At 32.2% G+C, this 18,636-nt stretch overlaps 1 protein-coding gene across 8 annotated transcripts in view; it reads right to left on the bottom strand.

The window, feature by feature from the left end:
- Stacl (SH3 and cysteine-rich domain-containing protein) overlaps positions 1–17,666 on the bottom strand; it is a 242,260-nt gene extending 224,594 nt beyond the window's left edge. For all 8 annotated transcript variants that reach the window (XM_080169796.1, XM_080169939.1, XM_080170150.1 and 5 more), the window contains exons 1-2: positions 17,581–17,666; positions 1,182–1,355 (exon numbers count right to left, since the gene is read on the bottom strand). In XM_080169796.1, coding sequence (XP_080025922.1) covers positions 1,182–1,259 — 78 coding nt within the window. In that variant the 5' untranslated portion in view covers positions 1,260–1,355; positions 17,581–17,666. The remainder of the gene's footprint in view (positions 1–1,181; positions 1,356–17,580) is intronic.
- Between the last annotated feature and the right edge of the window lie 970 nt (positions 17,667–18,636).

The following is an 18,636-nucleotide window of genomic DNA, read 5'->3' as shown; positions in this document are numbered from 1 at the left end:
TATTTTCATTTCAACTTTTTTTTACAGAAAAACAATTTTTGGAGTAAAGCTGCTATTATTATACTATAAAAGTTTTCCAGTATAGCTTAAAAGCCGATAAATATACGCTGGATTAGAATCGGTTATCATACATACGGAAAAATCATGTATAGCATCGAATTACAGACAATAATTTCAGCCCCTCGGGGATAACACACTGGTTTTAATCTTATATATTTTTGCATTTAACATCCGCGGAAAGCTGTGTATAATAAGATGCGATAAATAATTACTAGGTTTTTTATGTCTATTAGTTTGCTTGAGTTGCGCCTGTTTGCGGGCCAAATAACTCCCCAATATATGTAAGTAGGTTCCATTTTTAACGTCTCTTAGTAAAACAAAACTTAGCATGGAGGAGAAATATAAAGACTTTTTGAACACAAAAATTGAAATTTTTATTAATAATTTATTTAGAAGTTAGCAATAAAGCTTTTTGATAAAAAGCAAACAAACACGTTAGTAAATTAAAAACAATATAGGTTATTTATGTAAGTTAGTAGAATTTTCAAAATGGTCAATTCATAGACGTCCAAGGATGGGGGTAAAGGGGTGTTTACCTCACTCAAATTTGAAACCCATCATTTTAATATCCTCAAAATTCATAAAGTTGGTATAGTCCCTTTTGTAACATTGGGGGCGTTTCGTCGTATTTTCTTAGCTTTTGTTTGTTAGTTTATTGATTGGCCCGCAGGGTTAGAGCCCCCTGCAGGAGAAAAGCTACTGTGAAAATACGACAAAACCCCTCTTAAGAGGCGATGTAACAAAAGAGACCATACCCAAGTATATTAGATAAACCCCAAAAATCTCTAAAAACCCCCTTTTAAACCCCTCAAAATAAAAAGCTTGGACGTCGCTTGGTTAGTCTTCAATTCAAAGCAATTTTTTGACAAAAGGTGGATGTGTTTTTGTCAATTTTGTTTGTTGCTATATTTTTGGCAATATTTTTTTATCCAATGTCAAAATTACACTTTTACTGCTGTCATAGACACAGTTTCATTGCCATTTTCACACAAATCCTGTTACCTCATAACAAACGTTAATAAATTAAAACAAAAGTTATACATATGTGAGTTAGTAGAAATTTGAAATAGGTTAGTTTTTTAATAAAAAGCCATTTTTAAAGCCAAAGCAACTCTGCTTACTTGTATATATCCTCTGGACTCAATAGAAACAAGATAAGATTCGTCAAGAATATCTTGTGCCGGGCCAATCACAATCATCCCGTGGGTGGGGGGCGCTAGGGGCGGCCCCAGGACTGCAGCAGAGGGGGGTGTGGTACCCCCACCTCCATGGTTATACAACAAACTACTACGCCCCTACAAACATTGAACATGCTACATATAAAACATCTAAAGCAGTTTAGAAGGGATAGGTTAAACGTAGAGATTATTGAATTCTTTAAAACCCTAAAATGTTTTAAATTGCTTGTTTAATTTACTTGCCAATACATCTAAGAAATCGATTAATATCCGCTGGATTATAACCAGTTCTAAATCATACTGAAAAATCAGGCATAGAATCGTAGTGTAGTAATCAAATATTAGTTACCTCTTAAACCCTATTATTACTATTGTACCCAATGCAATGGTAAAAAGGACATGTCAACAGAATTTATCACATCGTATGACAGATTGCTTTTCATGGGCATAAAAATGGAAAATCATAAAATTAATTCAAAATCATTAAACCTTCTGCCACTCGGGGCTAACAAAACTGATTTTAATCTTATTTTTTTTCATTTTGATGTAACTAACATTTGATTACTATGTCATTTTAAAATACTTCAGCAGACAGACAACATTTATAAACAAAAATTTTAAATAAGCTGAGTGCCTAAAAATTTATTAGAAGCGGAGCATTTCTATATTTAGGGTCGGTCTGTCCATCCGAACGTCTGAGACAGATAGCTTTTTTCGTTAATTCAGGCAAGTTAGAATTATCCTATCGATTTCAAACTTTGCATGGTGGTTCCTGTAGTAGTTAGGTATGATTTAGAAAGTGTAGCAACTCTATAATCATTACCAGAATGTCCGTACGTCCATTTTAAACATGTTGATTTTTACTTTGTTAACAACAAATTTTTATGTGATCTAATTATCCGATTGTTCTGATTTTTGGTATACTGATTCCTGGGACAACAAAGTACAATATTATAAACAAAGCATCTCTATAATCAAGTCCTAAAAATGTAAGTATATCCATAAACATTATCCTGTATCAAAAAGTTTTTCAACAAATTTACTCACATTTTTTATTTGACTCTTATTCATTTTTATTCTGATTACTCAGTTCAGACAATATACAAGTGTTAATGTACGTTTGTCCTACCGTTTCAGTGCTTCGCTTTTATGGATGTTGTCATCCTTGTTACTAAAATGGTTTACTAGGTAACAAATATTTTATCACTGTGCCATTTTAAAATACTTTAATAGACAAACATAAATTTTAATTAGGCCGCGCTTCTAAAAGTGTATCTATTATATTTCGTTAAAATACTATTTCCGGGAGGAACGGGTCATTGGACTGTGTTTAGTTTTCATCCTATAAACACATGTATTTCTAATTCATTTCCTATACAAGGGATCAAATTAACAAAATGTCAAAGTTTAACAATTTAAGTGTAGAAACTACACTATCAGAAGATATTCGGGATATTAAGGATAGGCTATCTAAATTAGAAGTAATTGAGAGTCTGTCTGCCCGTATTACTGCAAATGAGAAAGAACTGGCTTCTCTTTCTAAAGCCATGAGTGATTTGCAGGATACTAATACAGATCTGAAAGAGGAGGTAAAGAAGCTTAATGAAGATCTTGAGTCCAGGCCTAAAAAGGCAGATTTAGATGCTTTAAAAAGCGAGCTATCTGCATTTAAAGCACAAATTAATGATAAGGATATACTTCCTTTAAAGGAAGGACTTGAGGCTGTAAGAGAAGGAGTGGATGCTAGAGAGCAGGCATCAAGGAATTACTGTGTGCGTATAAATGGTTTGTTCGTACCAGAAGCCCAAGCCAAAAATATCTCTGAATATGACCATGCTAAGCTTTGCATGGCTGCGGTGCATGAGATGCTTGGGCCTGTTTTGAACAAAAAGAAAGATTCTATTGGTTTCAGCGTTGAACATCCATCAGATTACATAGAAACAGCTCATGTATTGCCCATCCCAAAGAGTGGTAACTATATGTGCCCACCTATTTTTGTGCGCTTCAAAAATCGCAACCTTCGAAATCTAATTCTTGCCAACAAAAATTTTGCTAAGGTTCGGAAAATTGATTGTGAAAAAGGCACAAAAAGTTATCGTATTGCTGCTGATCTTACCAAACGCCGTTATGCTGTCATGCAAAAATTGATTCAATCTGAGAAATTTGAAAAAGTTTGGCATCTAGATGGCAAAATTGTCAAATTTATTACTAAAAAGAGTGATAAAGTATTCAAAGTGAAAATGTTTGAAATCACACCTAATCAAATAATTGAGAAATATTGTTAAATGTTAAACATTATGATTCTATTATATGTAATACTTTGATTTTTTTTTCTAAGTTTTATCCTCTTACATTATATTTTATAATATTTAAATTATAGAGTAGCTTCGCAACTAAAAATTGCTTCATGTAAAATTAATATAATACCCTTGTAAGCTGAGTTTTGTTTACATGTTAATCTACACCCAATTTCCTTATTTTTCATTCATTAAAAACTTCTCCCTATTTTCCCCCAACTTCGTTTCTTCATCATACCCTTTATGTATTTGTCTCACACTATATTTATCTAATGATTTTCGATAGGGTGGGTAGTATTTGTCAGATTTTAAATAATATTGAATATGATTTCTTATCTAGATATAAAGATCCTACATTAAATGGTAATAATTATGAAAATCCGTATTATGAAATTGATTTGGCATGTTCATATTTTAATAACAAACAATTTATTGAAAAATGTAAGCAATTTCAAACATTAAAATTTCTTTCTTGGAACATTCAGAGTCTTAATAGTAAATTTATTCAGCTTAAAGAATATATAGATTATTTAAAAGAAAATAAAGTTACAATAGATGTAATATCTTTGCAAGAAGTCTGGACTATTTATGACCAAGATATATTTAAAATAGATGATTATATCTTTATCTATAAATGTAGAAAGAATAAAGGGGGCGGCGGGATAGCTTATTATATTCATAAAAATCTAAAATTCAAAATATTGAATGAATTGTCAACATTTGAAGAAGGCTTATTTGAGTCACTCACAATTCAACTTGAATATAACAAAGAAAAATTTGTTTTGAGTAATGTCTACCGGCCTAATTCTTCTATAATGGGATTTACTGAATCTCAACAAATGGATTTTTTTATTGATAATTTTTCTAACCTACAAAGTAAATTAATGTCTTTTAAATGTGCCTCTTACATTTTCACAGATTCTAATTTTGACATCTTAAAGTATCACTGTCATGAAAAAACAAATGATTTCCTTGAAAATTGCATTGCAAATGGTTTTTTATCTTTGATAACAAGACCAACAAGAATTTCTAGGACATCAGCAACATGTATTGACCAAATTTTTACTAACGCAAAAGATAATAGTTTTCATTCAGGGATTTTATTAAATGATATATCTGATCATTTCCCAATTTTCACAATAACACCTTATTCACATAAAGCAAGTAAAGAATCTTGTTTTTTTACAAGAAATATTAATGAAGAAAAAATTGCTGGGTTTATCAATCTATTAAGAAATGTTAATTGGGAAAATGTAACTAACAGTTTAGAACCCCAAAATTGTTTTAATAAATTTTATGAGCTTTTTAATGAATTTTATGAACTTTCTTTTCCTTTACAAAGGATTAGAATTAATAAGAACATACATAAAATTGAAAAATTTATGACTGATGGTTTAATGAGATGTAGAGATAAAAAATTTGAATTGTCCACGTTAAGTATTAATGAACCAACTGCTGATAATATTAGGATGTATAATAGATATAGAAATGTCTATAATCGTGCAATAAAAACAGCTAAAAAATTGTATTATTGCAATGAGCTAAAAAAATGTAAATCTGACTTGAGGAAAACTTGGGATATTATTAGAGATGCAATCCGAAAAACAAAAGATAAAGCAACATGTATCAATGAATTGAAGTTTAATGATGCTATATATTTAGATAATGCAGAAATTTCTGAGAAATTGAATGAACACTTCACTTCTGTAGCAAGCAAGATATCATCTAAAATAAATCCTTCTAACATTGATCCGTGTAGCTTTATACCTAATTATAATTCCAGTTTTAAAATGCATACAATAAACCCAAATATAGTTATAGATATTGTTAAAAAAATGGGAAATAAACAAAGTATGGACATTTTTGGCCTGTCAAATTCTTTTTTGAAGAAAATAATTTCTGTTATTGCCCTTCCTCTCTCTCATGTCATTAACCAAACTATTTTAACTGGAAAAATACCTTCTGAATTTAAAATCGCAAAAGTTATACCTATTTTTAAGTTAAAAGGGAATAATTCTAATGAAAAAGCTGATCCATCAAACTATAGGCCGATAAGTTTATTAGCTATTTTCTCAAAAGTTTTAGAAAAAGTCATTTATCAACAACTGTCATGCTATTTGATTAGAAATAATATCATTTTTGAACATCAGTATGGATTTCAATCAAAAAAGTCTACAATACACCCCGTGATACACCTCTTAAATTATATAGCTGAAGCAAAAAATGATAATAAAACTGTAATTGGAGTCTTCTGTGATCTTGCAAAATGTTTTGATACAATTCCACACTCTATTTTAATTAAAAAGTTGTCAAAAATTGGCATTAATGGCGTTGAACTTGAATGGTTTAAAAATTATTTAAGTAATAGACAGCAATTTGTACATGTAAACAACACTGACTCAACAAAGCTGAACATAGATAGAGGTGTCCCACAGGGCTCTATTTTAGGACCAATTCTATTTTTAATCTACATAAATGATCTTAAAAACTGTACTGATTTATTTACCCTATTATTTGCTGATGACAGTAATTTTTTAATTTCTGGTAAAAACTTTACAGAGATAAAACTGAAATTAAACAATGAACTTAAAAAGATATCTGATTGGTTTAGGAGTAATCAAATGAGCTTAAATCCTGATAAAACTAAAATCATGATATTTAATAAAAATGAAAATACTATTGATTGGAATGCTCTTAATATTAAGCTAAACTTTAACAATGAAAATGAGTTTGATCATGAGAAAATAAAAATCTTAAATTACGTCAATTCAAGTAGCAATATTCCTGCAATTAAATTCCTAGGTGTATTTATAGATCCTTCTTTAAATTTTAAATATCATGTAGAACATTTACGTAAAAAGATTTCTAGTTCCTTATTTCTTATAAATCAGGGCAGGAGGTACTTCTTGAAGTACTGGGGGATATTGACGTCCCTCCCCTTACCAGTCACCCTTCCTTCCAGGGATATGAAAGGTTTGCGTAGGACTAACTATCCTACCTGTAAAAAATCATCACAGTTAGCGAAACCACCCACAAAACCTCAAACACTTATGGCTTTAACACAGCCAGAGGTGTGCATGAAACAAGAACTGTTGGAACTGATGCTCAGTTTACTGAGAATATGAAAGATGATGGTGAAACCCGAAAGGAAGCTATCAACTTGATGACAGGACCAATAAGTTCTAAGCAAAGCTGTAAGATAGGAACCTGGAATGTTAGAACAATGTATGAGTCAACTAAAACAGCCCAAGTAGTTAAAGAAATGACAAGTTACAATATCGGAATACTTGGAATTGCAGAATGTAGATGGACAGGACAAGGACAAACCACAACCAAAGATGGCTACCTAATACTTTATTCTGGTCATGAAAGTCAACATATGTATGGGGTTGCTATAATTATCCAAAAACGACATGTCAATTCACTAATAGACTGGAAACCTATATCAGACAGAATAATTAAGGCTAGATTCCAATCAAGGCACTGCAAGTTGACCCTTATCCAATGCTATGCCCCAACAAATGACAAAAGTGAAGAAGTAAAACAAGAGTTTTATGATCAACTGCAATCAATCAGAAACTCAGTACCCAAACATGACATGTGTCTAGTTCTTGGAGATATGAATGCTAAAGTAGGAACTGACAGGACTGGAGTGGAAAATGCAATGGGACACTTTGGCATAGGTACAAGAAATGAAAATGGAGAACTTTTACTTGAATTCTGTTTAAATAATGATATGGTCGTAGGAGGTACATTATTCCAACACAAAAACATTCACAAATATACCTGGACAACACCTGATGGACAAACAAGAAACATGATTGACCATATTATGATCAATAGAAAATGGGTCAAATCAATGCAAGACTGTACGAGCTATAGAGGAGCCGACATATTCAGTGACCATGAACTAGTTGTCAGTAAGATTAAATTAAAGCTGAAGCGTACTGGCCATGATAAAAAGAGTGAGATTGGCAGACAATATGATTCTTCAAGATTAAAGGACCCAGTGATAAAGAATGAATTTGTCTTAAAACTCAGAAATAGATTTCAAGTCTTAGAGGACCTAAATGACGAGACTGAGATCACATGGACTTCAATTAAAGAAAACTTTCAATCTACTGCTAAGGAAATCCTAGGACACAAGAAACCAGAGAAAAAGGACTGGATCTCTGAAGAAACATGGAACAAAATAGAAGAGAGAAAGAATCTTAAAAACAAAATTCATAATGCTCAACATTTGGCTGACATGGGCAATTTAAGAGCTGAATATACTGCTAAAGACAAAGAAGTCAAAAAGCGCACAAGGAAAGACAAGAGAGATTACATTGACAATCTGGCTGAAAAGGCCCAGAGAGCAGCTGACTTCGGTAACATGAAAACAGTATACAACATAACCAAGCAATTAAGTGGCAAATATAACAAAAAGAGTGGTGAAACTATCAAGGCTAAAGATGGTAAATTACTCACTACAGAAAAAGAAGTTGCTGAAAGGTGGAAATCGCATTTTGAAGAAGTGTTGAACAGACCTGAACCTGAAATTACTGCTGAACCAGAACCAGGACATGAAATAGACATAGACACAAGACCACCAACTATTCAAGAAGTTAAAGCTGCTATACATAGTCTAAAGAACGACAAAGCACCTGGACCTGACTTGATAACTGCTGAAATGCTTAAGGCAGACATAGATCTTTCTGCTAGGACTCTGACTGATCTCTTTGATAAAATTTGGAGACAAGAAAAGATACCAACTGACTGGTCTAAAGGTATAATCATAAAACTACCTAAGAAGGGAGATTTGAACAATTGTGATAATTGGAGAGGAATTATGCTGCTTTCTATCCCAAGCAAGGTCCTATGTAAAGTTATTTTAAACAGAATTGATGAGAAAATTGACAATAAACTAAGAGAAGAACAAGCTGGGTTCCGTGCTGGAAGAGGCTGTGTTGACCAAATTTTCACCCTTAGGACAGTTATTGAACAATGTGTTGAATTTAACAAGCCACTCCATGTAAATTTTGTTGATTTCTCTAAGGCCTTTGACTCCATACACAGACAAACACTCTGGAAAATACTAAGAAGTTATGGTATACCTGAAAAGATGATAATTATGATAACTAAATTTTATGACAACTTCCAAGCCTGTGTTTCAGTTGGAAACAATAAGACATCTGATTTCTTTAAAATAAGCACTGGAGTTAGACAGGGATGCATTTTATCACCTATTCTATTTATATTGGTCATTGACTGGGTGATGAAGAAAACCACAGAGGACAAAAAAAAACGTGGTCTCCAGCTGGGCATACTAGGACACCTAGAAGATCTGGACTTTGCTGATGATCTGGCACTGATTTCAGAAACAATTAAACATCTACAAGCTAAGACAGATAGACTAGTCAAATACGCAGGACAAGTCGGGCTCTTTGTTAATGTCAAGAAGACTGAAATTATGAATATACCTACAAACCCTGATCAAACTATAACAATAAATGGTGAACAATTGAAACAAAGCAACAAATTCACCTATTTGGGGAGTGTTATCTGCAGTGAAAATGGCTCAAAAGCTGATATTAAAACCAGGATTGATAAGGCTAGGGTTGCTTTCAACAGTCTACACAACGTTTGGAATTCAAAGAAACTTGCTCTGAAAACAAAAATCAGACTTTACAACAGTAATGTAAAATCAGTTCTTCTTTATGGAGCTGAATGCTGGAGAACTGTGAAAACTGAAACAAATCAACTTAATGCATTTCACAATAGCTGCCTAAGAAGAATTTGCAAAATATTCTGGCCAAACAAAATATCAAACATTGAGCTGTATGCTAAGACCAAGTGCAATAGTATTGAAGCAGAAGTGAAATTTAAAAGACTAAGATGGCTAGGACATGTGCTCAGAATGGAACAAAATAGGTTTCCAAAAAAGTGCTTAAAATGGAACCCCACCACTGGTAAACGTAAACGGGGACAACCAAAAATGACCTGGAGGCGGAGCACTGAAAAGGACCTCTTTAATTTGAAATTAACATGGGGAGAAGCTGAAGCACTTGCCAAAAAAAGGAATTCATGGAGGAGCAGGGTGGCCGTATTCTCTGGACTCCACAGTCCAAAAGAGAGACGCGACTGAACTGATTTCTTATAAATAGAGCTAAACATATACTGAATTTAGATAGCAAAAAAATGCTTTTTCACTCACTTATAAATAGTCATTTACTTTACTGTTTACCTGCCTGGAGTTGTGGTCTAAAATCTACTATGGACCCATTAATTAAATTGCAAAAAAAGGCAATAAGAATTGTTTTTAGTAAGAAACACATCTCACACACAATGCCTTTATTTAAAAAAATGAATGTCCTTCCTTTACATGAATCAGCTAATTATTTGAAATTATTATTTATGTATGATTTTATAAACAGTAAGCTACCAAGTTCCTTTCAAGGTACATGGCTTCGCCGTAATCAATTACATACCAGAAATCTTAGAAACTCTAATATGTTTGATGTTAAAAAACCGAAGTTTAAATCTATTGAAAGATTTCCTAAGTATTATTTCCAAGAATTATGGAATAACCATTGTAATAATGATTTATTAACCCACAATCAATCAAGAAAAAAATTTATGAAAAATCTAAAAGAATCTTTGTTATCAAGCTTAACTTTAGTGTGTAACAACCCATTATGTCAAGAATGTAGATAAAATTATATTTCTTTTCAATATTGTTTGAAATCTGATAAATCAATCAAAATCTATTTGTTAAAATTTTTTTTAAATTTCTATTATTGCAATAATGGTGTGAGACTTGTATGTCCTAATCAATCCTTCCTATTATCATTCTTTCCTCTCCAATATGATTTTATTTATTGCTTATTATCTTTTTTTCTATTTTTTTTGTCTTATTTATATGGCCTGTATGAAAACAATGTGTGAATACACATTACTGCATACTTCCTAGTTTTTAGGAAACTGCCATTTGGGAAGAAAATTTTTTTATAAATTAATCATATCAATAAAATTTGACTGTATATATAAATGTATATAATATTCATTTAATTCATTTATTATTTTGTTGTTTTTTTTTTTTCTATGTATGTACACCCAAGAATAATAAATCTAATCTAATCTAATCTAAATTACACTGGTACCCAAAGTAGTATAACCAAACTAGCGGCTACACCCCCCCCCCCCCCAGAAGCTTCTAGAGGCACTTAAGGTAAGAGGGGGAAAAGTCGACTTCTCCCATTTTAAATCGAGTTTCAAAAGAGTAAAAAAAATATATTTTTTTTTTGGGGGGGGGGTGAAGACCCCCTCCCCAAAAATAGTTTAAAACCTTCCCAGGACATATAAGAAGCTTCACTGTAAAGGAGAACAATATCGGTTTAGTGGTTAGCGAGATCCTTCGAGACAGACAAAAAACGCTTACTACTTTATATAATAGGATTATCTTTTCCGTTGGTTGGTCCCCAACGATAATTTTAATCTATAGAAAATTATCTTTTGTTAATCGTCCAATGTCTTATCCCTTTAAAATCCCTGTAATATTATCTATATTACATGCGAAAATATACATTTATTAGATACGTCAAAAACATTTATTGCAATTACCATTGATCTTTATTTAAGAAATTAAACAGGGATCACGAGGGATAAGACAATGAACGATAAATTGATGTATCCAAAGGTTTAGAGCCAACTAATGAGATGTCTTGTACATAAATCTTGTGGTACCAGTGTAATTTTCAGTCCAATGTCCCCTCCCTCCCTGGAAATGATATTCTTTGGAAATGGATATAGATATGCATTGGATATAACAGATAAGGATATATTGACAGGGGAAAATTCTTGTGAATTAAGGTATTAAATTATTGGACAGTTCGTTCATCTAGAAGGAGGGGATGATGTAAAGGGGATATCATCATCTTAGCCATCTACAAGTACATAAAAATCTGGTGCAACATCCAAGTAATAATATATCGATTAGATATGCAGATTATAGGTAAACAAGGATGACAACATCCAAAAGTAATTTAAAGAGAAGATGTTTAAAGGTCATAAATCAAAGGTGTTTTTATTTGTTTAAATATGCATACTTTTTTTAAATAAAGAATCCGCTGAAAAAAAATTGAATATTAGCCGAGAAAATCATATTTCCCAAACGCTATCAACAAGCAAGACAATAATGCTAAGAGCAATGGCCAATAAATTGATGTACATCCCCAATTATGATACACAAAATTACCACTTCTGTAGATTACAACGTTTGGACTTACTAAAAGTCAGCAAAGTTGTGAAGCTAATGAATAAGAAAACGTTATTATAAAACTTTGGGGACTAGTGTAATAAACAGCCCAATGTCCCATTCCTGACACAATCTAAAATATAAAGAAATATGGCAATGTTTACAGTTTGACCGCCTGATAATAACGTTATTTTATTCGTTGGCTTAACTAATTTTTTAGACATTTATTTTACTTTGATTGGTTGATTTTTCAGTGTCCTAACGTAACAACCACTAATTGTAATTTACAGAAGGGGTAATTTTGTGTGTCATCATTTGGTATATACATTAATTTATCGTCCATTGTCTTATCCCTTTAGATCCCTGCAGTAACCCAAAAGATTCTAATGTGACCAGTTTGACCGCTCTCCCTCTCGCTTGCGCATCAAACAGTGTTACGTGCACGGCGTAGTAGTTGACCGCACCGTAGCAAGCGCGCTATTGGTGCAGCGCGCCAATTTGACCGCCACAACTCGTGCGCTTGCATCATTTGACAATATTAATTGGTATATAAGTTGAGTGAATTTGCCTAACAATATGATTGAAAGCATTTCCATCTTTGTTAATAGTTTTTATAGGGAAACCTTCCTATTAAGGTTATTTGGAAGTGATATATGTTTAACTTTCTATATCACAGTCGAATGACCCTTATGGATTTTAAAATCTACATACCCATCAAGGAGCTGGATGAACTTGGAATGTAAATGTTTTGTTGTTTTATTTCAGGGGACTTAATTTAGTGATTGTTTATAGATTAATCACTGGTTATTGTTCTTTGAAATATAACAATTAAATATCTGCTATTAACATAGCCTTCCTCTATAAACATAGATAAGGTAGTGTCTCTATAGTCATGGTTATATAATATACATGACTAGAGTAGACACTGCTTTATTATCAACCATCTACAATATATATTCAGGTCATTTTGTTTATTATCATTAGGTATCTAAATAAAATTATTGGCTAGTGTATGATCCCTACATCTTTGGAAAAAGTCCCCAAGCTACATTCTCAAGATTAAAGCAATCTCTTCTAATACAATAGATTATTAGATTGGTCAGAAATGTAAATCATTAGAATTTAAATAGATACAGGATAAAATAGAAAACAAATTGAAGAACAAGGATGACATCATTCAGAAGAGCGAAACTCTCCTATGAGTAGGAAGGACAAAAACAATAACTCTTGTGGAGTGCCAGAACTTGTAAAACAATAATAAGCAGAACATTAATTTGTAAGTAGACAAAATTGATTAAAATTGCGTAAATATTCTTTACAACATAAGGACATTTTTAGAGTTTTAATTTTTATCAAACCTATAAAATTAAATAAAAATATTGTAAGCCCAATTTATGCTACTCCCTCCCAAATAAAACAATGAATTTCCTTAAAAAGCGCAAACTAATCCGAAAGTTACTAACTTAACCCTATTTTAGTGTGAAAAGTGGTAAAAATTTCTACACTAACTCTGATATACAAATAGATCAAAAAAAAGAAAAGGTATTTTTAAACAATATATAATTCTTTACATCTTTTTAAAAGCGAAGTTTTCTATAATTAGGGTCTGTTAGATCTTTTCGTTAATTTGGACATGTTAGAATATTCAACTTTACGATTTAGGAAACGTAGCAACTATATAATCGTTACTAGAAAGTCCGTACGTCCATTAAAACATGCTCTTTTGACTTCCTTCCTTTGACCTTAGAGCTTCACTTTTATGATGTTCTAATCCTTATTGATCTAGAATTGGGTTTGGTATGAATTATTTTGATATGTATTGTAATTGTAAAACTTGTCCTACCAATTTAAAACCTATTGTAGAGCTAAGTTTAAGCTAATTTAATATTTAGTGTTAACCCTTACAGATCGGGGGGGGGGGGGGCTAAAAGAGCCCCCCCCTCTAGTTTTTTCAATCTCATTTTTTTTGTAGGTAAGATGGAGAGCTGTAACTTCATGACTTTTTAAGTTTAGTAATTATACGTCGGCAAGAGTTGATTTTATTAGGATATCTGGTCTGTGTCGGTCGCGGTGTCCGGTCAAAGTCGGTTGGGTAGCAAAAAAAATTAGAAAAAATTCTAAATAAATCTTAATTTCTACATTATGACTTTTGTGCATAAGGTAGAAACCTAAAATTTTTTTGGTGAATACTTAGATATCAATGACCATCTGAGAAAAGTGGTGTTATGACCGTTTGACCGCTCCCTGACCGACTTTATGACCGATTTTTGTCCGGCTTTTACTACAGACATATATCATGAATATCGTGGCTTCTATTACAGCTAGAGACCTATAATTTTTTTTGGTAAATCCTTGAGCAATAATAAACAGATAAAAATATTAATTTGCGCCGCCAACCGCCGTTTTACCGCCGTAACCGCCGAAAATGGCGGCTAAGGAGCGGTCTGACTGCTATGAATAGAAAAAGTAATTTTCTCTAAAAATACACATGAACCACCAGAAAAAAATTTTACGTCTTTATCTGTACAAGGAGCCGAGATAGAGGGGGGGGGCTCTTTGAGCCCCCCCCCACCCCCCCCGATCTATTAAGGTGGGAATTGGGGCCCGATCTGTAAGGGTTAACAATCTCCGCCCCGACTGTTTAGGATAAAATATTTGTTTTCAATATTGGTTAAAGAAGAATAAGGAAATAAAATTTAATATTTGGTGGTCAAATAAACTTTTTGATTACCTAAAAATATTGAGATTTTTTAATTTTTATCATTTCATTTTATATGCGCACATATTTAAGAAATTCTAAGGAGGGAGAAGACATTGGGGTGTAAATTATACTGTTCCCATAGTTCTATAAACACGATCTGTTATTCGTTGGCTTAAAAAGTTTTGGGACTTTTTAAAAATCTTAATTGCATTAACGTACAAACTAGCAATTTAAAAATTTTAATGAAAATTTTGTAGGGACAAAATTTCTCCTTCCAGTTATTGGTAGAAAAGTTTGAACATGGAAATAGTCTCAAAAGTTTTTTTTATTAAATAAGAGGTCGTTTTATAAAACTTTGGGTACCAGTATAATTTACAGTCCTAATGTCTTCTCCCTCCCTGATAGACTTTTTTTCCCTGTATCTTTATTTGGTTTACCATTATTGGTATTTGTCAAATATATTTTATCTACGCCCCTAGAGGCCTTTAGGGGGAAGTCTACCATTCACTTTCAATTATCTATAATACAAAGTAGCTTGATGTCTGTCCGTCCGTCCATCCGTCCGTCTGTCCGTCTAAAGCTTAAGATCTCGGTAACCACTGAACCGATTGGATTCTACTCTTCAGGGAATATACATATCGGTCCTGTGGTGGTTTTAAGCTATTTTCTTGGGAATGAAAATGAAAATTTACCCCCCCCCTTAAAAAATTTTTCTTGAGAACACATTAGACTATGATCAGCTCTAGTAGTAATTTTCTTGAGAACACATTAGACTATTTTTTTTGAATTACGAATTTTACGAATTCATTTAAACTAGAAAATGTTTTCCTGCTGGGTAGGTGCAAAAATTTGCAATCCGTTCTGCTGGGTAAGTAATAGAAGATGTAATTATACCTCTTGGGGCAAAGCCCCCAGAGACTAGGGGCGAAGTCGCTAGTATTTCTATAAAGTAAAAGAAAAATTTTTTTGGGGAGGGGGAAATTTTACTAGGGGTGATTTCTCTTGGGATGGTGGACACACCCTTCCCCAGAATAGTTATAAACCTTCTTTGGGTCTATAAAAAGCTACTCTGTAAAGGAGACCAATTTCGGTTCAGTGGTTAGCGAGATCCTTCGCTACAGACAAAAAAAGCTCACAACTTTATATAATAGGATTTCATTTCATATGTAAATAAGCCGTTTCTTAAAATATTTTAAGTAAGGCTCCAAAACCTATTAATATCCGCTGGATTAGAACCGGTTCTCAACCATACTAAAAAAATGTATTCATCGTATGACACACAATTTTCCATAAATTTAAATACTAGTTTTGTTAGCCCGGGCTCAAAGCACAAGTATTGATTGGTTGGTTCAAACTGGCATTGTTCAAACTTTTGGAGAAGATTCCTAAGAAATTTTTAATTTTCCTTTATATAAAAGTAACAGGATGTCTTCCTGTGTGTTGTTAAAGATTTCGTTAACTGCTGGACCAATAATATGATTATTCTTTTCAGTAAAGTTTTTTTTAGTCCAGAGAAAGGTTATAACTTTTTTGGGGGGAAAACCCAACTAGAAAAAAAGAGTCCCTCAAAAAAAAAAACAATTTAAAACTAAAATGTAGAAGGTCCCTTTTCCATCAAGTGCTTCTAGAGACCTATAGGGGCGTAACTATTTACTCCTTTTTTTTGTATTTTGATGCTTATGGATGATGTCATCCTTATTTGTAATATTTTTTCTCGTATTCCTTTGAATCCGGTGGATAGGAACCGGTTCTCATGAATACGAAAAAACTATGTCTAGCATCTTATTATATCCAGCTTTCTACGAATATAAAAATGTAAAACCATAAGAAACCAGTTTTTTTAGCCGGTGCCTTCGGCACCACGGGGCTAAAAAAACTGGTTTTAATCTTATTATTGTACATTCTATATCCGCGGAAAGCTGTTTATAATACGATACGAGAAATAACTATTCCTACCTTCTAAAGAATATGATTCTCTGAATGGTAAAATTAGAAAATTTAAATTTTGAAAAATTAGCAGAATATTACATAATCTGGCCCAATTAAATTTAATTGCCAGTTTTTCCTTGCGCAATTTAAATATTGTATTTTTTCTTTTATTTTGACACATTTATTGTGTGCAATTTTTGTTTTCATACTTTTTTTTTTTGAAGCATTGGTCGGCAGCCGCGAATCAGCCGTCTGTAAGTTTTAGGGAATTCAACATTTTACAATTTTAAAAATCTGATTGAAGTCTAAATCTGATTCAAATATCCCTCTTTTTAAAGCGTAACTTTTCTATAATTAGGGTCCGTCCGTACGTCTGAGATGGATAACTTTTTTCATTAATTTAGGCATGTTAGGATTGTCCTATCGATTTCAAATTTTGCATGCTGATTTCTGTAGTAGTTAGGTATGATTTAGAAAGCATAGTAACTCTATAATATATTACCAGAATGTCCGTACGTCCATTTTAAACATGTTGATTTTTTACATTTTTAATAACTAATTTTTATGTGATCTAATTATCCGATTGTTCTGATTTTTGGTATACTGATTCCTAGGACAACAAAGTACAATATTACAAGCAAAGCAACTCTATAATCAAGTCTTAAAAATGTAAGTATGTCAATGAACATTATCCTGTATCAAGAAGTTTTTCAACAAATTTACTCACTATTTTGCTTTGACCCTTATTCATTTATATTCTGATAATTCAGTTTTGACATTATACAAGTGTTAATATCCGTTTGTCCTAATGTTTCATGGCTTTGCTTTTATGGGTGTTGTCATCCATGTTAAAATATTTTTTAAAGCATTCAAATGGTTTTAAATTGAAGACTTTGTCGCGGCTGACGCACAACTGTCGACTCCTGATTAAAAGCTTTGGTCAATGGAATATAGATTTTTAGTTTACTAGCTTCTAGTTTTACAAAAATATTTCTAAAAATTATGAGAAAAAATTTATTTAAGAAGATTCTTATACCAAATGTGTTTTAGTTTTTTTTTAGTGATTATTTGCTTTTTTTCAAAATTAATAAAACTTTTGAATAATGCCAGAGATACAAACGGACATAAGGGCATATCCTAACTATAGAGTAGCTTCGCTATTGAAAATATAAAACTTACCTTTTAAGTCATAATATCACATGTTATGTAGACTCTAGAACCAGTTTGCCAGATCACCACAGTAATCACCACAGGTGTCTATTCAGTCACAAAGTCATTGTACATTTAAATAATTAAAAGGATCTTAAGGGATAAGACAATCGATAATTAATTTATGTTTACATCCGATTACTAAAATTAATGATTAAAAAATTTGAAAACTGTAAGACTGTACAAATAAATTCTTAAAAAAAAATATTAGCAGATTAGATTAATTGTAAAATTATGAAATTAAATTCTTCTATTCATTTTATTTTGACGTATTTTCTTGATAACAATACTAATTAGATGTAGGGATCTAGAGGGATAAGACAATGGCCAATAAATTGATGTAAATCCCCAATAATGACACGCAAAATTACCCCTTCTGTAGATTATAATAAGCGGCTGAAACGATTGCACACTCAACTTAATAAACCAACCAATCATGAGTAAAAGTTCCCAAAATTGTTAAGCCAACGAATGAGAAAACGTTACTGAAAACTTTGGGCCTAAGTGTAATAATCAGCCCATTGTTCCCTCTCTCTCTATGAATTAGATGCGATATATTCAATGCCAGAGTAGCTACTCTATAAGTAGCAATTTTCTTTCAGTAATATATCTGTTGTATTTTTGTATTTAGATAAATAGATGCAATATATTAATACAAACAAAGCAACTCTATGAGTAAAGGTTTTCGAAGCCGTTTACAGTTCCCATAAAAAATGACGTCATACAATACATTACCAATGATAGGCCAATACACAGACTAAATTCAAATGGCATGATTGTTCATTATTTAATTGACCAATGGTAGGCCAGTAAGGCACTATAAAAAGCTTCACATAAAACATCTTATTACTACATTTCGATAAATTTACTTCATCAATTTTTGTTCTCCTTTAAAAATGAATATAATTGTAGTGAAGCTCATCTATGATTCACTTTGTCAAATCGTCCGTCAGTAACGCTATGTAAGATAGACAGCTGAAATGTTTGTGCTTAACTACTTAAAAATGTATCCTTGTCCGCTATATA

Source organism: Acartia tonsa, chromosome 1, assembly GCF_053477335.1.
Source record: "Acartia tonsa isolate MP-2025a chromosome 1, ASM5347733v1, whole genome shotgun sequence".
NCBI lineage: Eukaryota > Metazoa > Arthropoda > Copepoda > Calanoida > Acartiidae > Acartia > Acartia tonsa.
The sequence above is the reverse complement of the archived record's forward strand: the minus strand, read 5'-3'. Positions and strand labels throughout refer to the sequence as shown.